This window comes from Peromyscus maniculatus, chromosome 13, assembly GCF_049852395.1.
Source record: "Peromyscus maniculatus bairdii isolate BWxNUB_F1_BW_parent chromosome 13, HU_Pman_BW_mat_3.1, whole genome shotgun sequence".
Taxonomy (NCBI): domain Eukaryota; kingdom Metazoa; phylum Chordata; class Mammalia; order Rodentia; family Cricetidae; genus Peromyscus; species Peromyscus maniculatus.
In genome coordinates, this window is record NC_134864.1 from 4,031,055 (window position 1) to 4,057,032 (window position 25,978).

At 46.7% G+C, this 25,978-nt stretch overlaps 1 protein-coding gene and 1 pseudogene across 9 annotated transcripts in view; both read left to right on the plus strand.

Annotated features, from left to right (window-relative positions):
* The window catches only part of Armc9 (armadillo repeat containing 9), a 137,885-nt gene that overhangs the window by 92,604 nt on the left and 19,303 nt on the right, over nucleotides 1-25,978 (plus strand). For 7 of the 9 annotated variants that reach the window (XM_076549500.1, XM_076549501.1, XM_076549503.1 and 4 more), the window contains exons 20-21: nucleotides 8,299-8,403; nucleotides 19,810-19,925. In XM_076549500.1, coding sequence (XP_076405615.1) covers nucleotides 8,299-8,403; nucleotides 19,810-19,925 — 221 coding nt within the window. Of the gene's footprint in view, nucleotides 1-8,298; nucleotides 8,404-19,809; nucleotides 20,032-25,978 lie in introns of those variants that run through there. The other 2 variants (XM_076549505.1, XM_076549506.1) reach the window with 1 other exon arrangement.
* LOC143268254 (nucleophosmin pseudogene) lies at nucleotides 15,929-16,826 on the plus strand (annotated as a pseudogene).

The window sequence follows — 25,978 nt, forward strand, 5'->3', positions numbered from 1 at the left end:
AAAGATCCACCTGCCTCTGCCTCCCGAGTGCTGGGATTAAAGGCGTGTGCCACCACCACCCGGCTGAAAATAGATTTTTTTTTTAAATAAAGTATATCCTGATTATGGTTTCCCCTCCTTCTACTCTCCCAGATCCACACCCTTTCTATCTCTCCTTGGAAGACAAATAGGCATGTAAGGAATAATAATAAAAGAAAGTAAGATATAACAAAAATAAGCAAATCAGAATAGGACAAAAACAACCAAACAAGAAAAAGCCAAAGAAAAAGCACAAGAAATGCATGTAGACCGAGACACATACTCGCGCACACAGGGACACCGTAAAAACACAAAACAGAAGCCATCATATATGTGCAAAGGGCCTGTAAGGCTTTAACAAAAGCCCTGACATAACATTAGGAGGGAAAGAACCCAAGGAAGTCATTGACTTCATTTTGTGTTGGCCATCTACTGCTGGATATGGGGCCTACCCTTAAGAGTAGTTTGTTTCTCCAGTAAGGCTCCCTTGGAGAATTTTAACTTTTCATCTGCAAGTGATTCTCAGCTAGAAACAGCTTAGGCATGGGGGCATGTGTCCACTCTCACTTCAATTCTAGGACTCCATCTGGTGCAGACCGGTGCAGACCTGTGCCCTGCCATAGTCTCTGTCAGCTCATGGATGCCCTGTTGTGTCTAGAAGGCCTTGTTTCTTTGGTGTCCTCCATCCCTCTGGCTCCTCCACCTCCTCTTCCGGCAGGGTTCCCTGAGTCCTGAGAGAAAGCCTTTGGTGGAGACATTCCTTTGGGGGCTGAGTGTTTCAAGGTCTTTTGCTCTGCATGTTGTCTAGCTGTAGGTCTGTGTATTTGTTCCCATCTGCTGCAGGAGGAAGCCTCTGCTGATGGATGAACCAGACATGGATCATAATTTCCCCTTCTGATTCTGAGATACCTCACTCAGGATGATTTTTCTTGTAATTCCATCCATTTACCTTCAATTTTCATTTTTTTTTTTTAAAGATTTATTTATTTATTATGTATATAGAAGAGGGTGCCAGATCTCATTACAGATGGTTGTGAGACACCATGTGGGTGCTGGGAATTGAACTCAGGACCTCTGGAAGAGCAGTCGGTGCTCTTAACCTCTGAGCCATCTCTCCAGCCCCCAATTTTCATTTTCAATGCTGAGTAATGTTCCATTGTGTAAATGTACCACATTTTATTTATCTATCCTAGTTGGGCATCTAGATTGTTTCCAATTTCTGGCTCTTATGAATAGAGCAGCAATGAACATGGTTGAGGAAGTGTCTCTGTGGTAGGATGCAGCATCCTTTGGGTATATGCCCAGGAGTGGTATAGCTGGATCTTGAGGTAGATCAGTTCCCAGATTTCTGAGGAACCACCACATTGCATTCCTACTAGCAATGGATGAGTGTTCCCCTTACTTCACATCCTCACCAGCAAGAGATGTCGTTTGTTTTATTGACTCAACTGTTCTTACAGGTGTAAGATGGAATCTCAAAGTAATTTTGACTTGCATTTCCCTGATGGCTAAGAATGTTGAACATTTCTTCTTTTTTGTTTGTTTGGTTGTTCGTTGTTATTTGTTTGTTTGTATGTTTTTTGAGACAGAGTTTCTCTGTGTAGCTTTTAGAACCTATCCTGAAACTCACTCTGTAGATCAGGCTGGCCTCGAACTCACAGAGTGGGCCACCACCCCCTGGCTATGTTGAACATTTCTTTAAGTGATTCTCAGCCATTTAAGTTTCCTCTTTTGAGAATTCTCTGTTTAGAATTGCACCCCATTTTTTTTTTTCGGTTTTTCAAGACAGGGTTTCTCTCTGTAGCTTTGCACCTTTCCTGGAACTCACTTGGTAGCCCAGGCTGGCCTCAAACTCATGGAGATCCGCCTGCCTCTGCCTCCCGAGTGCTGGGATTAAAGGCGTGCGCCACCACCGCCCGGCTGCACCCCATTTTTAATTGGGTTGTTTCCCAGTTTTTTTTTAAGTTCTTTATATATTTTGGATATTAGCCCTCTATTGGATAGAGGATATAGTTGGTAAAAATCTCTTCCAATCCCAGAACTTGGGAGGCAGAGGCAGGTGGATCTCTGAATTCGAGGCCAGCCTGGTCTACAGAGTGAGATCCAGGAAAGCCAGGGCTACACAGAGAAACCCCGTCTGTGGGTGGTGGGGGATGGGGAGGACCTTTCTCATCCTGTAGCCTCAGCTCTGGCCCTGACAGGCTAGGCTTTCTGGCTCTGCAGCACTGCATCCTTTTCACCGAGGTGTGCCGCTCAGAATCCCGGCAGTGCTGCTCTGTCAGCTCCACAGTCCCACAGCTTTTTAGAAAGCAAAGGACTTAAGAAATATCCTCAGTTGATGAGTCATGATTTTAAAGGAGGCAGCCAGGTGATCCCATTTACAAATACATGGAAAAATGGAGGCATCTACAAGAATCTCATCTTCCTGAATTAGAACCTCAGTACAGAACTCTAAACCAAGAACATTTTGCATGAACAGTATGTTCCCAAGATCACAGATAGTATTTGCTTGCATGTTGCAGTAGAGAAACTGAGGCAGAGGAAGCAGCTTCTCCACATGGTAAGTAGGTCAGCCATGAGCCCCTGGTTCTTTCTGTCATGCTAACGTCATTAAGCTGCAATTTAAGGTAATTCACCTTGATGTGTGATGTACACATTAGCCACCAAATGCAGAACCTGTCCTGTTTTGGAAGGCTGGAGAGAGTTATCAATTAGCAAAATATCTGATTATAAAGTACTGTCAGGACTAGGAGTGTAGCTCAGTTGGTAGAATGTTTATGTAGTATGCACAAAGCCATGGATTCAAACCCCAGTACCATATACATCAGGTATGGTGATACATACCTATAATCCTAGGATCAAGGCTACTTAAGCCCTGTCTTTAAAGGGGGTAGGGGAAGCTGGAGAGATGGCTCAGTAAGAATGCATATTGCTCTTACAGAGGACCAAATTGAGTGCCCAGCTCTCACACTGGGCAAGGTGGTTCACAACCACATCTAATTCTACCTCAAGAAGGCTCCACAGGTACCCACATTCACACGCACATGCATATGCATGAATGCGTGTGTGTGTGTGTGTGTGTGTGTGTGTGTGTGTGTGTGTGTTTAATATTTTTTGTTTTTTGTTTTTTTGTTTTTTGAGACAGGTTTAATATTTTTTATTTTTTGTTTTTTTGGTTTTCAAGACAGGTAATTTTGGTGCCTGTCCTGGATCTTGCTCTGTAGACCAGGCTGGCCTCGAACTCACAGAGATCTTCCTGGCTCTGCTTCCTGAGTGCTGGGATTAAAGGCATGGGCCACCCCACCCCCACAACCCCCAAGCCCCAGCTAGTACTTCCAATTTTTAAAAAAGCTTTTAACTTGTTATTTTTAAAAACCAAAATTGGCTGAATATTTAAGTGACTCTCTTACCAGCTTGCTTTGCAGTCACTGCACTTAAGGAGTGCTGTTGGCAAGTTTGGGTACGTATAGGTTGATTTGCAAGTGAATGGGTCTTACATATGTTCTTATTGTCCGGGGAACGCAATACTTCTGCAGGTATTGGCTGAGGTCAGCCATTGAGTTTCTTTGTCTTTGAGATGGAATGTGGACTTTGGTTGTTTCTTAGTGTTTCACTTTCCCTCTTGGCAGGGAAGTGGTGTATCACCAATACCTCATGAAACTGTGATTCACATGCCCATTTCCAGCCGAGGCCTCCAAGGCTTGCTCCCTAGAGAGGAGGTGAAATACTACCTGGTCCACATGCCTGCCACTCACTAGACCGCAGAGCCCGCTGCCGTGGTTCCCAAGGAGCAGTCACTTTCCTGAAATAATCACATAATGTACACATGCTATTTGATCCCTAAGGAGTTGCTATTTTTGTAAACTCAACTCCAAGCCAAGCACCATAAATCTTACCCCTCCCAGAGGTAACCCTGGTCTAGGGGTTTGTAGATAGCATTACCTTTTGGGAACTCCGAGTGAAATTTCAGGATGGCAGGTCCTTTGGTGGTGCTTGTGGCTTTCCTCACTGTGAAGACTGGATCTGGGCCTAGACCAAGCTCACAGCAGTGACGAGAGCCTGCTTTCTGGGTTGGACAAACATGGATTCTCGACCTGTTATTAGACAAAAACAGGAAAGAGAAGAGAATGAACCTATGGATTCCAGACTACAGTCCTGGCCCATCCTCCCTTCACTCACTGTACCCGGTGGAGTGGTCACAGCCAGATACCAGGAACCCTGGGTTCTTAAGAGACCCAGGCAGTCCACACTCCTGTTCACACACAGCCTGGTGATGTCTTCAGTCAGTCCTTGGTGTCCACACTCCTGTTCACACACAGCCTGGTGATGTCTTCAGTCAGCCCTTGGTGTCCACACTCCTGTTCACACACAGCCTGGTGATGTCTTCAGTCAGCCCTTGGTGTCACACATTTCCTGTTCACACACAGCCTGGTGATGTCTTCAGACAGCACCTGGTGTTCACAGATTCTGTACCTGAAGTTTCAGCCAGTCATAGATCAAAAATACTCATGGGGAGCCAGATGGTAGTGGTACATGCTTTTAATCCCAGCACTGGCGAGGCAGAGGCCAGTACATCTCTGTGAGTTCCAGGCCAGTCAGAACTGTTACACAAAGAAACCATCTCGAAAAAAAGAGTAATACTCATGGGGAAATTTGCATTTGTCCTGAATACATAAAGACATTTTCCTTTTCTTTCTTTTTCCCAGGCAGTGTAGTGAGTGTTTACTGTATCTCTTACAGTGTTCTTTTGTCAAAAATCAGTTGAAAGCTGGCCAGGTACAGTGAAGTGGACTTGTAGTCTCAGCTGTTTAGAAGGATCACATGAGTCCAAGAGTTCAAGACTGTGCAGGGCAACATGGGAAGGTTCCAGACTCAAAAAAAGAAAGAAAGAAAAAAAAACAAACCAAAAAGTCTGTTGGGAACGTTTGTGTAGGTCTATTTCTGAGTCCTCCTCTGTTTTTAGTGAATCTGTCTGCCCGTCTGCCAGCAGCACACAATATGGAATACTCTGGCTGTGTAGTAGCTCTGGAAATCAGAGTCCTCCTCTCCTGTCCTACTTTTTCAAAATTGTCTTAGCCTATGGGGCTTCATCTGCCTTCTCATTTGCTGGCACTTAAATGTGCCCTACACCAGCTAAGCATTAAATCTTGGCTGAATTTTGTTTCTGTCTGTTTGTGTTTTGTTGTGTGAGACAGGATCTCACTATGTAGCCCTGAATGGCCTGGAACTCACTGTTTGGCCAGGCTGGCCTTGAACTCATAAAGGAACCACCTACCTTCCTGCTGGGCATTTATTTTATTTTTTCCCTGTCTCTTTATTTATCTGTACACAACTCCTTGCCTTCTGGTTTGGTGAAGCCACAGGAGTGTCTGTCAAAGTGACCAGCCATGGAAACCCCAGCACCACACTCATCAGAAGGACGCTCTGGACGAAGGCGGCTGATTCCGCCCTCCCGTCCATCTTACAGGGCTTCCGCACAGCCAGCTTAGCCTTTTTCTGTTGTGCTCCTCCTCCTCCTCTTCCCCCTCCTCCTCCTCTTCCTTCCTCCTCCTCCTCTTCCCCCTCCTCCTCCTCCTCCTTCTCCTCCTCTTCCTCCTCCTTCTTCTTCTTGGGAGTGGTGTAAGAGTTCTTCCTTTTCTTGGTACAACCACAAAGTCTCAGCACAAGGTGAAGGGGGGACTCCTCTTGAATATTGTCGTCAGACTCAGTGCGGCCACCTTCCAGCTGCTCACCAGCAAAGATCAGGAGGAATTCCTTCCTTATCCTGGATCTTGGCCTTTACATTTTCTATAGTGTCCGAGGCTTCAACCTTGAGCGTGATGGTTTTCCCTGTAAGGGTCTTCGTGAAAATCTGCATCTTGCTGGGAGGTGGTGGCACTCGCCTTTAATCCCAGCACTCAGGCAGAGCCAAGCAGATCTCTGTGAGTTCGAGGCCAGCCTGGTCTACAGAGCAAGATCCAGGACAGGCACCAAAACTACACAGAGAAACCCTGTCTCAAACAACAACAACAACAACAACAACAAAAAAAAAAAAAAAAAAAAGAAAAGAAAAGAAAAGAAAGAAAGAAAGAAAGAAAGAAAGAAAGAAAGAAAGAAAGAAAGAAAGAAAGAAAGAAAGAAAGAAAATCTGCATCTTGGCGGTGGTTCCACCACATATGGCGGATCAGAAAGCTGGGCATTTATTTTAAAGTCATAAGACACAAACAACCAAACAACTTGACTGGGAAGTCCAAGACTCACAGTTGCAATTGAACAGAACTTGCCAGAAACTCGGTCTGGCCAGGGCGAGCCACACCATCCCCTTTCTCCTACCTGATAGTTCAGGCAAACAAACAAGCACTGCCGGAGTAGCGGGCCAGGTGGCCCAGGTGGGCCAGGCTGGCACAGAAACGCCTCTGTGGGGCTTATGTCGTACCTCTGAGGCAGCCTTGTCGTAAGGTCCTGCCCCTTCACCCCCCCCCTGCTGGTTTACAGGGGTCAGAGACTGACACAAGTCACCTCAGTACCCCTCGAGGACAGACTCAACCCCAAAGGGGTCCAGACTTCTGGCCTCACTGGGTTCCAGATGGATAACCCCCATTATTTCTGCAGCTGTAGGCAGATGGTTCAGAGTCCCTCCTAGGCTTCCACTAATATCGCTTTCTAGAAAGGACAGGATTGCCTCATTATTACTCACCACTGGCCTCAATACGATGCCAGCAGGGAGACACCAATTCACTGTCACTTGGGAGTGGCAGCCTTTGTCCTGTCTGGTATCTACTCACTGAGAAGTGGGGACCTCTGCACTGCCCAACACAGAAGAAATGCCCCCTGCTTGGCTTTCTCCAATACACCACGTAGAGATGGAGATGCTTCATCAGTCTTGGAGGGCAGAAGCCCGAGAATTAGAGGCCCTTGCTGGCATGGTTGGACACTGGTTACAGTGTTTTCTGAGGTAGTTATTTTCTAGAACATGTCTGACCTCTTAGTGCCGCCTTTCTTGTCCCTTGGCTAGAGAGCAGGCTTCAGAGGACCTTGTCTTTCCCGTTGACATTCTGGTTGCTGGCTTCTTGGGCACCACGTCTCACAGGTGTAAGGCCCCTGCCACTCCAGAGCTTTCTGTCCATCTCCAGGGTCTTGTGGGTTTGTCTTCTATGTGGTGTCAGGGTCAGTCGTACTTGACGGCGGGAGAAGGGAGGTGTGCCCACCATCTTTCCCAGAGGAAAACCACCTTCTCGGTTGCTCGGTTGCTCTGTTGGCTGTTGTGAGTCTAACTGAAATTCTCATCGTCAGCTGGATGCTGCACTGGCTGCTCCCTTGGGTTAGGAGTACCTTCGCCACATCCAAGCTGAGTCACTGGTAGACTCACTGATAGATCAACCATAGACAGTTCTAGGTGCCTGGTTTGGCCCGTCCTATTGGCCTTTCATCTTCCTGCACTCCAGTGGCACCTCCTCTTGGACTTGCCACTGGTTGAAGGTGATGGACCTCAGAGCCACAGTGGTGTGTGTGCATTTTACTGCAACGTTTCCTAAACGTCAATGTGCCGTGTGTGTGTGTGTGTGTGTGTGTGTGTGGTATTGGAACACATGTGTGATGTGAATATATATGTCCATGTACAGAGGCCAGAGGATGGCAATGGGTGCCCTTTATCACTCTATCTTCATTCCTTTGAGGCAGAGTCTCTCCTTAAGCCTGGAGTTCTCCTTTTTTGGTCTAGGCTAGTAGCCAGCAAGCCCCAGTGATCCCCTCGGGTCTCTGCTGTCTTCCCTCCTGCCACACTGAGTTACAGGCATATGTAGCTTATCATGTAGGTACTGAGATCTGAACACAGCTCCCCATAGTTACAGAGCACTCAACCATTGAGATAAGCCATCTCTCCAGGCCCATTTTCTTACTCAGTAACTGAGACCAAAGTGCTGAGTCTTCTTATGACCTGCAGATACTAGAGAACAAGCTTGTCATGTACCACTCCACAGCTCATAAGGCCTGTGTATGTGGAAGTGTTTCCCAGTTGTCGATGAGCCGACTGCTTGGCCTTTGCCTTGATCCCTTGACCTCCAAGATAGAGATGGTTCTGTTGTGAGGGCTGCCAAGGGGCCCAGACCTCTTCATGTCCACAGCTATGGAGTACCAGCTTCCTCAGGGCTCGTCAGCTCTGCCCTTTCATCTTTATGGAGGGGTTGTGAGCAGGGGACCGAGAGCTTCTGGGACCTCATTTCCCAGCAGCTGTCTGCACACTCTGGGGGGAGTGTGGCTGAGTGGGTATCCCAAACTCTCACCCTGTCCCCCTTGAAACAGGAGGATCATGACATCATGGAAGCTGACCTGGACAAAGATGAACTGATCCAGCCCCAGCTTGGCGAACTCTCAGGAGAGAAGCTTCTAACCACGGAGTACTTGGGAGTAAGTACACATGCCAGAAGTGTCCTGGAACAGGACGGGCAGAAGGATAGGCATGATTTAATGCCTTCAGTAACACAGGTTCTGAAGTTCAGCTTTCTGTAGGCCCACATTGGAGCACTAAAGTGTTGTTGGTTGTTTTTGTCCTTTTGGAGGCCCACCACCCAGCTCCCAGATAAATCACACATGGAGGCTTATTCTTAGTTATAAACATCTGGCCTTAGCTTGGCCTGTTTCTTGCCAGCTTTTCTTAACTTAAACTGGCCCATCTGTCTTTTGCCTCTGGGCTTTTACCTTTTCTAATTTCTGTGTATCTTACTTCAACTCTTTCTCCATGGCTGACTGGGTGGCTGGCCCCTAGCATCCTCCTCTCCTTTTCTTGCTCCTTGATTCTTCTCCCAGATTTCTCCTTCTGTTTCTTCTCTCTGCCTGCCAGCCCTGCCTGTCCTTTCTCTGCCTTGCTATTGGCCATTCAGTTCTTTATTAGACCATCAGGTGTTTTAGACAGGCAAAGTATCACAGCTTCACAGAGTTAAACAAATGCAACATAAACAAGTCACACCCCTTGAAATCATGTTCCCCAGCAGTGTTCAGTAGGGCTTGGGCTACGAAAGCTCTGTGTTAGCCAGTTGCTCTCAGGGCCCTGAAGAGCCTTGGAGACCCGTCAGAGATTGACCTGCTGGTGTGTGAAAGTGGAGTTGGGGAGAAATAGAAATAAAAGGGCTGCCAGGCATCTTTATGATGTCTGCAGTGTCACCCACTGCCCCAGTCATCACCAGCTGAGTCTTTCCATTCCCGTGTTACGGCAGTTTGAATGTAATCGGCCCCCACAAGCTCACAGGGAGTGACACTGTTAGGAGGTGTGGCCTTGTTGGAGGAAGTGTGTCATTGTGGGGGTGGGCTTTGAGGTTTCCTATGCTCAGGATACCACCAAGTGTCTCAATCAACTTCCTGTTGCCTGCAAGATGTAGGACTCTCAGCTACTTTTCCAGCACCATGTCTGCCTGCATGCTGCCATGCTCCCCGCCATGATGATAATGGACTGAACCTCTGAAACTATAAGCCAGCCACCCCGATGAAATGTTTTCCTTTATAGGAGTTGCTGTGGTCATGGTGTCTCTTCACAGCAATAGAAACCCTAACTGGTTTCTGGACACATGTGTTAAATCAGTTTGGATCTTTCAACCCAGAAGTAGTGGCTGAAGTTCAGCAGGCAGGGTAGGAGTAAGCAGCCAGCCAGGGTTCTCCTGCACGTCAGGCATGGGAGAAGGAAGAGAGAGAGACTCTGTGATAGTTCAAATGTATTTGGCCCCCATAAACTCATAGGGAGTGGCACTATTAAGAGGTGTGGCCTTGTTGGAGGAACTGTGGTCTTATTGGAGGAGGCTGGATGACACACACCTTTAATCCAGACCTTGAGGCTGGAGGGCACACCTTTAATCTGGACCACACATTCTGTTGGAAGTGTGTCACTGCAGGGGTGAGCTTTGAGGTCTTTTTCTCAAACTTCACTCAGTGTGACCATCAGTGGACTTCCTGTTGCCTCTGAATCAAGATATAGGACTCTCAGCTTCAGCACCACATCTGCCTGCATGCCACCATGCTCCTCGCCATGATGGACTGACCCTCTGAACTGTAAGTGAGCCCCCTCAATTAAATGTTTTCTTTGTAAGAGTTGCCATGGTCATGGTGTCTCCTCACAGCAATAGAAACCTAACTAAGACAGGCCCTAAGGACACAAGTCAAAAAGCCAGAGGGGACTGCGGAGAACCTGAAGAGTGGCCAGTGGTGTCATCATCTACCGTAGGGCCAGAAATTGCCCTCTGAGAGATCCTTGGTAGCACTGATACTCAGCCAACTCCAGGAGCCACTGGCTAATAACCAGCCAGAAAAATAGGAAGGAAGAAGGCTGGAGGTGTAGAGAATGCTCTTAGCATGCCTGAGGCCCTAGGCTGAACTGCCAGCTCCAAAACTGATGTCTCAGGGTGTCAGAGAGCAGATGCATAGGCCGATACAATGCTGACATGCAAGCTTTTGGAAGGGAGGAGCAATTTCCAGGGATATGAACCAAACTAGACTGAAGCCCTGGGCTGGCTGGCTGAGCACACCATTATTTTTCAGACAAGTTGTTGGCTCTTTGAAACAAAAAGTTGGCAGAGCCAGTTACGTGGATCCTAAAATCACCAGCAACTTGGAGGCCCTAAGTAAGTAGGTAGCTAGAGGTAGTAGTAGTAAGTAAGTAGGTGAGCTAGAGAGGAAGACTAGAGCAGCCTCTCAACAAGGAACAGGCAAAGCCAGAGGCCCAGGAAGATCCTTGACATGAGCAAGTGGAAACAGAAAGTACCTGTCCATGCCTACTACCACCCCCAGCTAGGCCCTCATGCCCTCATCAGGAGCTGCTCCCCCTGATGACCTGTCCTCATGTCCTCCCATCATGTGAGGACCCTCCCAAGGAGTCTGGATTAGATGGCAGTGTATACAGTAGAATCTGAGGTCGAGGGACAGCCAGGGCCACCTCATGGAACTCTGTGGGTCATGGCATGTGGAGTTTAAGCTGCACAGGCACTGGAAACTATAGGGGTGAGGGGAGGGAAGGACTCCGCTGATTTCTATTTTAGCAGGGTCTGGGGATGTACTCATTTGACAGAGTGCCTCCCTAGCATGCATGAAGCCTAGGGTTCCATTCTAAACACCACATACTTGGAATCCCAGCACGGAGGAGGTGGAGGCAAGATCTCAAGTTCAAAGTCATCTTCAATTACATGTGAATATAAATAAGTAAATAAAACATATCAACTTAGAGTCACACTGTGGCTACTTTGTGCAAATGGACTTAGGGTCAAGAATGGAGAGAAAGAAGTAAGTAATTGAAGAGACTGGAGGAAGGCTTGCTGCTGCCCCCCAGTTAGGAAAAGGTCTGCTGGACAGAACCCACTCTTGTCCTCAGAATGTACCATGGAGCAGAGGAGCCCGGCTGTCTATGGAGGCTCGGTTCCCGCTTGGTCGGTGCAGTGATGCTTCCGGCGGCCAGGAGGTGACCAGCCAGGGCCTCCAATTTGCTGGTGACACTCCTGAACTATGACTAGACGTTTGTCTCCCTTGGGGAGCATGCTGGCTTCTGAGAGGCTTGACTGCATGACGAGACATGATTCTCCAGAGCGTCTGCAGGACCCTCTACTTCAGAAGCAGGTGACCAGAAGAGGCCAGTGGGCGGGGCTTCTCTGCAGGGCAGGACAAGAACATCCGTGTCTGTGCCTCTAACTCTACAGTACTCAAATTCCAGCATGGGGATTAATTGAGATTTTATCAGACATAAACCTAAATACAACCTCCAGTTAACATTTTTGGCCCCACTACATAGTATACTACTGTGGGTGAGGTCTTATGTAGCTATAATGACAGTTTTTAACAACAAAACCTGAGGCAGAGCATGCTGGGACTGCCAGTTTGGTTGAACATACTGGTAGGGTGCTTTCAATTAGTACCCACAGATGATGGGCACTTGGAAACGGTATCATTTCACCATAACCCATACTGAGAACCTCCTTAATGCATGTATATCCCTTTTACTATGGAGGGAATAGTTTTGGAGCCCACAGAAAAGGTCCACACACTCTTGCTTATCTCGTTGGTGTCCGTTACCACTGTGTGGAGCAATGAGCTGTCAGAATGAGGACAGAAAGAACTGCTTATATAGAGGTGAAGGCCAAGGGCATCCATTTCCCATGGCTACAGGAACAAAGGACCACACACTGGCTGCCTTAAAACAGACATGTATTCTGTCATGGTTTCGGAGAGCAGAGGTCCAAACTCCAGGTTCAGGCAGGGCTGAGCTTCCCCCAAAGCTCTGAAGGAGACACCTTCCTTGATTCTTACAGCTCATGGTGGCCCCAGATGATCCTTGGCTTGTGGCCACACCACTCTGATCTCTGCCTCCATCCTCAGGGGCCTTCTTGATTTCAAAAGTCCTTAATTGTATCTGCAAAGATTTCTTTTGCAAATAAAGTCATGTTCAAAGGTTCCAGGGTCAGAGCATGCCTGAATTTTTTGGAGACCTCTTTTGAGCCCTACCCAGGCCACCTCAGGAGCTCATCATAGAAACATCCTTATTGAGATCACACACAGCTCAGTCTGGGGCAGAGCTGTGGCCGCTGAGGCCACTTGTGCACTCCTGGTGATGCCGTCCTTCATGAAATCACCCTAAGCTGCTCCTCTGCACCCAGACCCGTGACCCAAAACTGCCAGCCTGCAGTCTGCGCATTCTGGGCCAGGAATTTTAAAAGCGGAGGTCTTGTCTTGCACTTTACCCTCATGGTGCATAAAGGACTTAATGTCACAGCTCATAGCTGCATGTGCCAAGTGAGGGGGATTAAACTGCATTGGTGATTTACTGTGACCGAGGAGCTGACAGAAGCAGCTGACAGGAGCAAAGGTTCCTTCTGGCTCACAGTTGAGGGGACACAGTCCAGCTTGGCATGGGCTCTGGTGGCTGCCATAGCTTGGTCCGTGGCAGCAGGACCTTGTGGCATGGCTTGTTCATGCTGTTGCCATCAGGAAGTGAAGGGCTAGACTAGAAGCAGAACCAAACTGTCCTTCAGGGCCCGCCCATTTCTCTGGAAGTCACGACTTGGGGCTTTCGGCAGGACCCAGCAGAGGTCTCAGGCTGAGTCTGAAGATGTTCGCTTTTGAAACATTTCGTCAGAAAACTAGATTCACAGCCTTAACCTTGAAGACCATTCCCTGCCCCGGCAGAGTGGTGATAAAATGGCAGCCGTTGCCTTCCTGGAGTTTACAAAGAAGACAGTGAACAGAGGGAACTGCCCCTGAGAAGAGATCCAGTAAGAGCTGCAGAGAATAGAATTCCCTGAAGAACAGAGCTTGTCTGAGACCTGCCTGAAATCCCTGGCATGTCCGGAACTACTACTGATTTAAAAACAGCACAGGACCTTGGGGCATGGGAAAGGACAAGGTGCATCCGGGACAGCTTGCCAAGATGCTCAGGCCTGGAAGGGAGCTGTCTCCAGGTACCTGCTCTGCTGAGCCACGATTCTGCCCCCCGCCCCTGCCCCTAAGAGCTGTGTGTCAGAGCACACAGCGCCTCTGCACCAAAGAGCCAGGCCATGCCAAATGCTGACAAAGAGAGTGAGTTACTCTTCCAAGCTTATAAGAGAATGTCACATCCAGTGTGGTTAAGCAAGAGAATTCTGTACAAACATACCTGTGTTTTAGTTACTGTTCTGTAGCTGTAAAGAGACACCATGGCCAAAGGTACTTATAAAAGAAAGCATCTAATTGGGGGCTTGCTTATACTTCCAGAGGGTTAGTCCGTGACGACTGTGGCAGAGGGCGTGGCGACAGCGGGTGCAGTCCTGGAGCAGTAGCTGAGAGCTCACATACTGACCCAGACACAGGAGGCAGAGAGAGAAGAGGGGGTAGGCGTGGGTGGGCTTTTGAAACCTCCAGTGACCTTAACTTCCTGTTAACAGCCACTTGCCACCAACCTCTGTATCTCAGCTCACATCCTCTTGGATACTCAGTGAAACGTGGAGCGCGTGGCTAAGCCCAGATCTCTAGCCTCCAGAGAGGGACCCTAAAGCCAAGAATGCAGAAAAGACAACATCGGATCCCATAGGAAAGACCTCATCTTTGATACAGACAGTGTCTGAGACCAACAGAAAAGTCCTCCCTGCCACAACCTTGTTAGCCTTCCCTACCTGTTGACAGATTCCTCTCTCTCTCTCTCTCTCTCTCTCTCTCTCTCTCTCTCTCTCTCAACACATTGACTCATGGCTTTATTCTCTGTGACTGTAAAAGCTCATGTCACCCCTTCAGGATGACTTGAATCCGTGCTCCTGAGCCATGGTCATTTATATTTGGCACACAATAAATGATTTTCTTTACAGAAGAGTTGTTATTTTACATTCACAAAGTGGGATTTTTTAAAAATCTGCATTAGGATGAATTTGTAATGTTTTCTACTGAGAGATAAAAGATGACAAGAAATATTTTTACAAGGTGTGTTAGGACAGAATTCTCTTAGCCCATGACATCCCAACCAGGAATGTCTTTTCTCCTGATATAGGAAAGTCAGCTTTCACGTGAAGTTTTTATCTCTTGTTTCTATGAAGAAAGGCAGGGAAGTCAGAGGCCATTCCTGCATCTGCTCTGTTTTAAGTGTCTTTAGCTCAAAATAACTTTTATGCTAAAGTGGTCTGTTTTAGAATGATAGTCTACCACCCTCCACCTGTGAGACAGGCATTCCATGTTTCTTTGTACGCTGAAACTTGAAAGTACTCCGACAGCATAGTAAATCCCTATACTAGGAGAACTAAGTGTTTGACCTCATGTGACCGCAAATCATAGTTTTCCTACTGAGCTCAAATTAAATGCAACCTCAGCTCAGCTCAGTGTGTCTTTGGCAAACTGAAAAATTGCTTAGATCTCATTGGCTTTGTACCTCTGTCTCAGTGCCATCAATTAGTTGGTTGTCTCTTGGTCATGAGATGACTGACAGCTACTTCCATAATCTGTAAAGTCAAGAAGGAGCCAGACACACAAGCCAGCTACACCTACCCTCAACAGTTGCTTTCCCTAAAATTCACTCTGGTGTCTACCATTTCTTATACATCAAAACAGGATCATGTGACCCCAAGCTGCAAGAGAGTCTGAGAAGATGAATTCTTTTTTTTCCCTGTTATCGGCCAGTCAGTTTATTTTATTAACAATGAGCATAATCCTTTTTTGTCTAATTAAAAAGGAAGATTTTAATCTTAACACAGTAAAATTATATATAACAAAAACAATTATTAAATAAGAATTACAGTAACAATATCCAACCCATTTGTATTTGGAAAAATTAAAGAAAATATTTTGTCATCTAATTTTTGTGAGTCCAAAGTTTTGTATCTAATTTACCTTTTATCATAACTAAGGAAAACTATAACTCTAACTCTTTAGTCTTCAGCTCCATCAAAGACCCCAGAAGAGTGAAATGTTACCTAACAACAGGGACATCTTGCTACCTGGATAGTCACCCATAGTTCCTTTGTAATGTTGGGGTATCCAACTCTGGCCTATAGTATAGGCCTAGTATATCTGACAGACTTTGCTGTGAAGCAGGGAATTTTAAAGGACTGTCCTACCTTGTCTTGGCAAACTTCAGCAGTTGCCTTTCCTGCGTCCTGTTGGTCTAGTTTGGACAGTAACTGTCAGCAATTGAGGCAAGGGCAGTTTCTTTGCCCACATGGCTAGCTTTTGCCATAAAGAAAATAAACTCCATACAAATTTTTTCAATGCCCAACAGAAGATGAATTCTTTTTGACTAGACACATTACTATGTCAACAAAGTAAGTTGTTGTGTTGGTGAGGGAGTGAATAGTAGTCAGCTAACAGTGTCTGCTGCTTCTAGGTTATTTTTTATGTGTAAAAAGATGATGATAATGCCCTGGCATGATTCCGTCCTGCGTGTCTGTTCTGCGGAGCAGCAGGCGGTTTCCTCCGTCCGACTTCTCTCACACCGAACCGAAGTGCGCGCCTCCACCTCATGGAAGACTCGATGGACATGGACATGAGCCCTCTCAGGACTCAGAACTACCTTTTCGGTTGTGAACTAAAAGCTGACAAGGATTATCATTTTAAGGTGGATAATGATGAGAATGAGCACCAGTTATCACTAAGAACGGTTAGTTTAGGGGCAGGGGCAAAAGACGAATTACACATTGTAGAGGCAGGAGCAATGAACTATGAAGGCAGTCCAATTAAAGTAACACTGGCAACTTTGAAAATGTCTGTACAACCAACAGTTTCTCTTGGGGGCTTTGAAATTGCACCACCTGTGATCTTAAGGTTGAAGTGTGGTTCAGGGCCTGTGCACATCAGTGGACAGCACCTAGTAGCTGTAGAGGAAGATGCAGAGTCAGAAGATGAAGATGAGGAGGATGTAAAACTTTTAAGTATGTCTGGAAAACGATCTGCTCCTGGAGGTAGTAACAAGGTTCCACAGAAAAAAGTAAAACTTGACAAGGATGATGAGGATGACGACGAAGATGATGAGGATGATGAAGATGATGATGATGATGATGATTTTGATGATGAGGAAGCTGAAGAAAAAGTTCCAGTGAAGAAATCTGTACGAGATACCCCAGCCAAAAATGCACAAAAATCAAACCAAAATGGAAAAGACTTAAAACCATCAACACCAAGATCAAAGGGTCAAGAGTCTTTCAAAAAACAGGAAAAGACTCCTAAAACACCAAAAGGACCTAGTTCTGTAGAAGACATTAAGGCAAAAATGCAAGCAAGTATAGAAAAAGCGCATTGAACAATCCTGGGCACTACTGGTAAATTAAGCCCAAAGATGGGGAAAGAGGAAAAGGAGAAACAAATATAGTCCATACTGAGTACCATCAACAATCCAGACTGAAGCCTTCTATTTTAATCTCAATCCCCTTTCCTGATTGGCCATCCATTCCCCCCTTGCATGCTAGAAGCAATCTCTTATTTTCCTAAAGCATTTTTCTTTCACTCTTGTGATGCAGAGAACTTTACTGCTTTCTACACTTGTGCATATGCCTCATCTCTGACCATGTTTTAATACCTTTGTATCCTTAGCTGCTCAATAAATTTTTGAATGAACCAAAAAAAAAAAAAAAGATGATGATAATAGATAGGTAGGTAGGTAGGTAGATAGATAGATAGATAGATAGATAGATAGATAGATAGATAGATAGATAGATAGATTAGGGTTTCTATTGCTGTGAAGAGACACCATTGATCATGGCAACTCTAATAAAGGAAAACATTTAATTAGGGCTGGCTTACAGTTCAAAGGTTTAGCCCATTATCAGCATGGCAGGAAGTATGGTGGCATGCAGGCAGACATGGTGCTGGAGGAGCTGAGAGTTCTACATCTGGATCCACAGGCATCAGAAGAGAGCCTGACACACACTGGCCAGGTTTGAGCATCTGAGACCTCAAAGCCCACCCTCAGTGACACACTTCCTCCAACAAGGCCACACCTCCTAATAGTGCCACTCCCTATGAGCCTATGAGGGCCATTTTCTTCCAAACCGGCACAGATGGATCAATGAATGGATGGATGGGTGGGTGGGTGGATCAATCAATTGATCAATCAATCTTGTTTTCCTTTTCTTTCTTTCTTTCTTTCTTTTTTTTTTTTTAATGGTTTTTTCAAGACAGAATTTCTCTGTATAACAGCTCTGGCTGTCATGGAACTTGCTTTGTAGACTAGGCTGGCCTCAAACTTGGAGAGATCCTCCTGCCTTTGCCTCCTGAGTGCTAGAATTAAAGGCGTGTACCACCACTACCCAGCTGTATTTTCTTTTTATTACATTTGTTTATTCAGAGGGAGAGGTGATATTTCTGTGGGCACATGCATGTTAACACACATGTGGAAGTCAGAGTACAACTTGTGAGAATTATTTCTCTCCTTCCACCATGTAGGTCATGGGGTTAAACTCAGGCTGTTAATCTTGTCACAGCTGCCTTTACCCCCTGGCAAGCTTGCCTGTCCTGAAGTATAACCATATTACAATAATTCATGCTGGCCAGGAATGATGTCACACCTGTAATCTCAGAACTGAGGAGGCTGAGGCAGGAGCATTGCAAGTGTGAGGAGAGCCTAAACTACATAGACCCTGCCCACCCACCCCTAAAAAGGAGAGTTGAGTGTAGCACGTGGTAGAGCACCTGCTAGCTTGCACTCTGTCAGGATTTCATGTCTTGTAATGCAAAAAGAGAAGGTGGGAAAGAAGAAAAAACTCAAGGGAGCTTTTTAGCTTTGTTGACCGCTTTTGTTGTGATTGTTCTGGGTTTTGTTGGGTTTTTTTTGAGGCAGGCTCTTACCTTACAGCCCAGGCTGGACTAGCACTTGAGATCCTCCAGCCTTGGGCCTCCCTAGTCCTGGGATTCTAGGCATGCAGCAGCACACCTGGCCTGGCCAACCTTGACCACTGAGTAAACTGTCAGTCATATGCTGCATTCTTTTTGTCGTGGTTAAATTCCCCGCTTTGCATTGGGAGAACCTCTCTTCAGGCAGACCCTCTGTCTGTAGTCCAGATGGAGTTGTTCTTGGACTGGAGGTGCAGCCACACCCCTTGCCAATCTCTGAAGCTCCTCAAGCATTTCCTTGGAATCCAGCTTCAAGAGCAGGTCCAGCCCAGGCAGGGCCACTGAGAAGTCGTCCCTTGGTGTCCTTCTGCAAGCCCAGCAGATAGGAGGGGGCTCTGACCTATGGGAGTGGGTGGTAAATGCTCACTGCATGCCAGATGCACTGCTGGGTCCTATTTTCAAACATCTGAAGATGGATGTGTGATGTATTGTCTGACCCCGTAAGCAGCACAAGGAGGGCAGGCTCCCATGATGCAGCAAGCCAGCATTACCCCAGGCTGGCCCTTACCTAGTAGCTTAACTCCTAGTTTTGTTTCACTTTTACTAAGTAGCCCAGGCTAGCCTCAAACTTGATATGTATCTCAGGTGAAGTCTTCTTAGGATTGCCCAAATTCTAGCTAGCGTAGCAGAGAGGAAGTAGATCAGGCTGTCCCTGAGCCTACAGATAGGCCATCTCTGCTTCCTCCCAGGCGCTGGCATTATACAGGCTTTTACCACCATGGCGGGATAAAACGTTGATTTTTTTTTTTAATCAAATCTGCCTGTTTTTTCTCCCTTCTCACCTTTAAAAATCCAGTCCTCTTCAAAGCTAGAGCAGCTACTGTTCTCAACTGTTTTCTTCTTCCCGTGACTTTTTAAGTTTTATACTGCTCCATGTGATCGTGCGCAAAGCTAAAACGACTCCTCATAACTTTTGTTCCCGTGTTACCTGTAGTACGGATCTCTTCCTGTCAGCCCCTTTCTTCTGTTTATTTGATTTTCGTTATTGTTTTCCTTTTTCTTATTTTGGTACATGGCGTGTGTGCATGTATGAATTCATATATGTGCATGCGGAGGTCACAAGTTGTCACTACATGTCACCTCTTCCTTTCTTGCTCTCCACCTGACACACTGAGGCAGGATCTCTCTGGGATCCGGCTAGTCTCCTTAGCCTGTTTACCCCAGGCATCCCTGGTCTGTATCCTCAGCTAGGATTACAAGCTAGGCACCACATCTGCCCAGCTTTTATGTGGGTGCTGGGATTGGAACTCTGTCTTTATACCATCTCCCCACCTCCACCACCACCACCCCTTTTTTTGAGACAGTTTCATGTAGCCCAGGCTAGCCTCAAACTTGCTATGTAACTGAATTCTGATCTTCCTGCCTCCTAAGTGCTAGGAATACAGGTGCCCTTGAGCCCGGCTCGCATGGCATCTTGTCCCTGGAAACCTGTTCATCCGCTCTGCTTCGGGGTGGCTCTTAGTGACGCGTGGTCTCAAACCTGTTTCTTACTTCCACCAGATCATGACCAACACTGGGAAGGCTCGGCGCAAAGGGCTGGCCAGTGTGCAGTGGAGCGGGGGTGAGCCCCTGCGTCGGCCCGTCACCCCTGGCGGCCACAGGACGGGGTGTCCAGTGTAAGTTCGGGATACAGGAAGCGGGAATCTGTTTTCTTAAGCGCTGTCTTGATTAACTGCTGTGTAATATGTATTCAAGTGCATAATAAAGCATTCATACTGGAAAGCATTTCTCTATTGTTTATCTCTTGAGGATTTTTGGAGGGAAAGCAGGTGAGGTCCCATCTCCCTCATACACACTTAGGTTTCTTCCCGAAGGAGAAGTGTGTGACTTGCTAGAATCCCAGGGCCACCTCCAAAGACCAGTGTTGGCAAGAGTCATTCAGAAGGAAGTTCCTGAGCAATGGCGGTTCAGCCAGTTTGAACGCCTGCCCTATCGTTCATTCGTGTGGCCTCTCCTCATAGCGCCAGGTCCAGTGCTGGGACTGGAGTGTCACAGCTCTGTTTTGGACGAGGCTCTCAAAGCAGCTGTGTGGTTGGGCCATGCGTGAAGCCCTGGGTTCTGTCCCCAGCACAGATACAATGGGGAAGGCAGCCATGTCCTTTTTTTAGCTGCGAGGCACTGTTCATTCTCTGTAGCCTGCTTCCTACCTCTTGACAGGAAAATAAAACTTCAGTCAGGTCACCTGGGCCTCTGGGTCTCTGGAGAGACTTGAGGATGTTGAGGCTGGAGCAGCCAGTCAAGAGTCCCTTCTGGTATTTACATGTCCTGTCTTTTCCTAAACTGGGAAAACTGTAAACAGGTGTGCGTGATCAGGAGGTCATAGAGAGCCGGTCAATAAGTAGTGACCTTATCCTGGTGGCCACACCACGTTATCCTTAGCCTCTATTGCTGGACGGTCTGGTTATTTCCAGTTTTACTGTGTGGTAACTTTATGACAGTCAAGACGGTGGAAACACTGGTCTGTGTGAGCTCTGCACCACAGCCGCCAGGAACACCAGCGTCCTGCACCAGCTCTTGCCGAGCTTTAGTACACATCTGGAATTTGATGTATGAAACTTCCCAGCCCACGCCATGGATCGGTGCTCTGAGGCCTGTTTAATTAGCTCCCTTGTGCTTCTGTTTCTAGGTTTTGATTTTTAATTACTGATCCTCAGATCAGCATATTGTGTCCTTTTCCCTCTCACGCGCCCGACACTTTGAACGTACAGTGGAACAGAAGATCGTGCTAAGGAGATCCTAGAGTTCACGTTGCCTCTCTCTCTCCCCCTTGCTCTCTCTATGTATAATACAGCGTTTACAAACATACTTGTCTTGTCTTTAGAGATTTGCTCACTTAGTGTGTGTAGGTGCAGGATGCTCTTGGATATAGGAGAGAGCATCTGATCCTCTGGTGCTGGAGTTAGGAGGGCTGGTGAGCACCTGACAGACATGGGTGCTGGTGAGCACCTGACAGACATGGGTGCTGGTGAGGACCTGACAGACATGGGTGCTTATGGTGGTATTGTTTTCCCCAAAATATTGTGTACCTTAATAAACTTATCTGGGGTCAGAGAACAGACAAGCCACTAGTTAGTCAGTGATAGCACACGCCTTTAATCCTAGCATTCCAGAGATAGAAATCCCTCTGGATCTCTGTGAGTTCAAGGCCACATTGGAAATAGCCAAGCATGGTGACACACACCTTTAATCCCAGAAAGCCAGCCTTTAGTCCCAGGGAGTGGTGGTAGAAAGTAGAAAGATATATAAGGCGTGAGGACCAGAAACTAGAGGCTTTGGCCTGGTTAAGCATTTGGCCTGGTTAAGCTTTCAGGCTATGGAGCAACACAGTTCAGCTGAGATTCATTCTGGATGAGGACACAGAAGCTTCCAGTCTGAGGAAACAGGACCAGCTGAGGAACTGGCGAGGTGAGATAGCTGTGGCTTATTCTGTCTCTCTGATCTACCAGCATTGACCCCAATAACTGGCCTCGGGTTTGATTTTATTAATAAGAACTTTTAAGATTCATGCTACATCTGGCGCCCAACGTTCGTGTTACGAATTCATGAAAAAGCTGTTTGCCTGTGGCCTTGTGAGCCCCAGCTCAGGCCCAAGCTACACTCAGCCGGTTGTGGAGGCGCACGCCGGTAGGATTTGCTGAAGGAGACAGAGGCAGGAGGATCCCGAGTTTGAGCCGGCCTAGGAGGCTTGGGAGAAGCTTTGGCCCGGACTGAACCACAAACAGTGGTGGGACCATGGAAGCCATGGCTACTGCTCCACGTTGCCAGCTCCTTCTCATCCTGTTGGTGACTGCGGTGATGCTGCTACCTGGGACAAAGGGTTTACTGCTGCTGGTTCAGAGAAGAATTGCCAAGACCATCGTGTTACAAGAAAGCATCAGCAAAGGTCAGTTTGGAAAAATTTGGCAAGACAAATGGTGGGGAGAAATTGTTGTGAAGATTTTCTGTTCTAGGGAAGAATGTTCATGGTTCCGAGAGACAGACATTTATCAGACTGTGATTGCTCCAAACCACAGAGGAGGCAAAAAAAAAAAAAAAAAAAAAAAAAGTCTGCAGGAAACCATGACCATGCCTAACAGTGACTTTGAAATCTTCAAAAAGATGACAGGATCCTACAACGATGATTCCACATGGACTATGATAAAGCCATTAAGCCAATTAACACCATGGAAAAATCGACTTTGGACTACAAACTGGTCAGGACAATTTCGAGAGGACTAGTTGAGATGATCCAGCCTGACAGACTACTCGAACAAGGACGTGAAACAAGCCCTGAACTTTCCTATTATGCAGAGACTGGACAAATGATACAGGACTTGATGATTAACCCAAAAATTTTCTTTTCAAGATTCCCTAAAGATATCTTCACCCCTAGAAAGCAAAAGGAAAAAGAGAATATAGATATGAGATAGATCATTGAATCTACTCTGAGAAAAAAGATAAAAAGAGAATATAGATATGAGATAGATCATCGAATCTACTCTGAGAAAAAAGATAAAGAAATAATAGGATAAATAGGTAGATCATTGAATCTACACTGAAGAAAAAGGGGAAGATATAAAAATAACAAAAGGTAGACTACTGAATCTATTATGAAAAGAAAAAAGAGAAAATATGGATATGATAAGATAAAAAGGGAGATTATGGAATCTACTTTTAAAAAGGAACTACTTGTTTTAAATAAGATAAGTAATGAAAATGTTTTGGTCTGAGTTTATCAGATGTTACTGGACTGGACATTGTTAATATATATAATGGAGTTTTTTATCTGAAAAATGTTAATGGACTAGACATCATTAATGTAATTTTGGCTGTATATATTGTATATGCTTATTGGATAGTTTTTCTTGTATTAGTTATAAGCTTTTTTAATTTTAGACAAAAAGAGAGGAGATATGGTGGTATTGTTTTCCCCAAAATATTGTGTACCTTAATAAACTTATCTGGGGTCAGAGAACAGACAAGCCACTAGTTAGTCAGTGATAGCACACGCCTTTAATCCTAGCATTCCAGAGATAGAAATCCCTCTGGATCTCTGTGAGTTCAAGGCCACATTGGAAATAGCCAAGCATGGTGACACACACCTTTAATCCCAGAAAGCCAGCCTTTAGTCCCAGGGAGTGGTGGTAGAAAGTAGAAAGATATATAAGGCGTGAGGACCAGAAACTAGAGGCTTTGGCCTGGTTAAGCATTTGGCCTGGTTAAGCTTTCAGGCTATGGAGCAACACAGTTCAGCTGAGATTCATTCTGGATGAGGACACAGAAGCTTCCAGTCTGAGGAAACAGGACCAGCTGAGGAACTGGCGAGGTGAGATAGCTGTGGCTTATTCTGTCTCTCTGATCTACCAGCATTGACCCCAATAACTGGCCTCGGGTTTGATTTTATTAATAAGAACTTTTAAGATTCATGCTACAGGTGCTGGTGAGCATCAGACAGACATGGGTGCTGGTGAGGACCTGACAGACATGGGTGCTGGTGAGCATCAGACAGACATGGGTGCTGGTGAGGACCTGACGACAGACATGGGTGCTGGTGAGCACCTGACAGACATGGGTGCTGGTGAGGACCTGACAGATATGGGTGCTGGTGAGGACCTGACGACAGACATGGGTGCTGGTGAGCACCTGACGACAGACATGGGTGCTGGTGAGCACCTGACAGACATGGGTGCTGGTGAGGACCTGACGACAGACATGGGTGCTGGTGAGGACCTGACGACAGACATGGGTACTGGTGAGCACCTAACGACAGACATGGGTGCTGGTGAGCACCTGACGACAGACATGGGTGCTGGTGAGCACCTGACAGATATGGGTGCTGGTGAGCACCTGACAGACATGAGTGCTGGTGAGGACCTGACAGACATGGGTGCTGGTGAGCACCTGACAGACATGGGTGCTGGTGAGCACCTGACAGACATGGGTGCTAACTCTGATCCTCTGGTAGAACAGCAGGCATTAACCACTGAGCATCTCTCCAGACCTTTGTTTGTTTGGGTTTTGTTTTGTTGTTTGGTTTGGTTTGGTTTTTTTCAAGACAGGATCTCACTATGTAGCTCCAGCTGTCCTTGAACTCACTATGTAGCCCAGGCTGGCCTCAAACCCATAGAGTGCTGGGATTAAAGGCCACTACACCTGGCCTTCCAGGCCCTTGTTCTATGTTTTATGAATCACTGGCTGACCTAGAACTCACTATGTAAAGCAGGCTAGCCAGAGATTCATCTGCTCCCACCTCTCTAGGGCTGAGATCAGAGCCGTGCACCACCAAGCCTGGCCTTCCTTGTTTTGTATCTTGTGGTCCAGACTGGCCTTGAACTTGCTGTGTGGCCGAGGGACTGCCTTACAGTCCTGTACCACCATGCCTGGCTTATACAGCCTTTTGTTTTTGTTCATTTTTGGTTTTGTTTCTTACTGACCTGTTTAAAAGGAGGTTACAGACCCTCGGCACATAGTTCCTAAGAATAAGGACACCTCACACAGACAGCTGTGCCAGCTACTCTGATTTGATCAGTGTCATGTGTCGGTGTGTGGCAATGTCACACTGCACCCATACATATGCACAAACACTGTGGTGACCAGCTAGAAATGTACTTCAAGAGCAACCACTTAGCCACACCCACAAGTTAACCACAATATGAACTGCCTTTCTTGCCCACCAGTGCGTCACTTACATTTGCGGGGTTATGGTTTTTTGGGAGGAGGTTGTGTGTTTTGATCTAGAATATAGTGAGAGATGAACACTGGTCAACCTAGTTTAAATGGCCCGTTTGGGATGAAAGCAGCAAGAGGAGCTGATGAAATTCCTGCTGGGTGTGGGGAACAAGACAACAGTCTTCTCAACTTTCAGAAAATAATTAAAACCCTGGCTTCACATCACGACAACCATGACTAAGGACACTTCAGTCGGAGGATCTGACAAATTAACACCTGACCAAGGGGCACTCTTCATTCTTGGGCCAGACGACCTGTACTGTAGAGAGACCCTGGAGCATGTTTCTCCAGCTTGTGGGCTCAGCTAGCTCCAGCTGAAGGTCGTGTTAGGGAGGTATTTGGCCAGGGTGGACCTGAAGCCATGAGCGCACCCCTGGATCTGCAGTCCCACCCTCCATGAAGCAGGGGCTGCCCCCAAGTCCCTCTGCCAGGTGGATCCAACACACTTTCTTTTTTTTGAGACAGGGTCTCCTAGCCCAGGCTGGCCTCAAACTCACTACCCTGCCTCAGTCCCTCAGTGCTGGGACCACAGGGACACACCACCACCTCCAAGTCCAACATTGTTTTCATTTCTATGGCTGATGGGGTGTAAACTCAGTCCTGGGGACCCAAAAATCAGTAAGATGTGATACCCACCCTCAGAAGCACTCAGAGCAGCAGATCCTGTAGCAAGAAAAGACATGGAGAGGTCTGCTCGATGTGACATGGTAAGAATGACAGTATTCAGAAAACCTGTGGCCTCCTGAGGGCCGTGAGTGGTGGTCAGAATCCCCATCTCTCCTTCTGGAGTTATACTCAAGGAATTCCATTTTCTCTTCAAAACCACAAGCCCTTGGTAACTCTGCCTTGCTTCCAGATAAATCCAGAATCTTAGCTGGGGACACTTAGTTAATATGTGTTTCACAGACTCAAGGGTAGTGCTTTCTAGGTCTGTAGCTGTACCCTGTAATTTACAGATCTT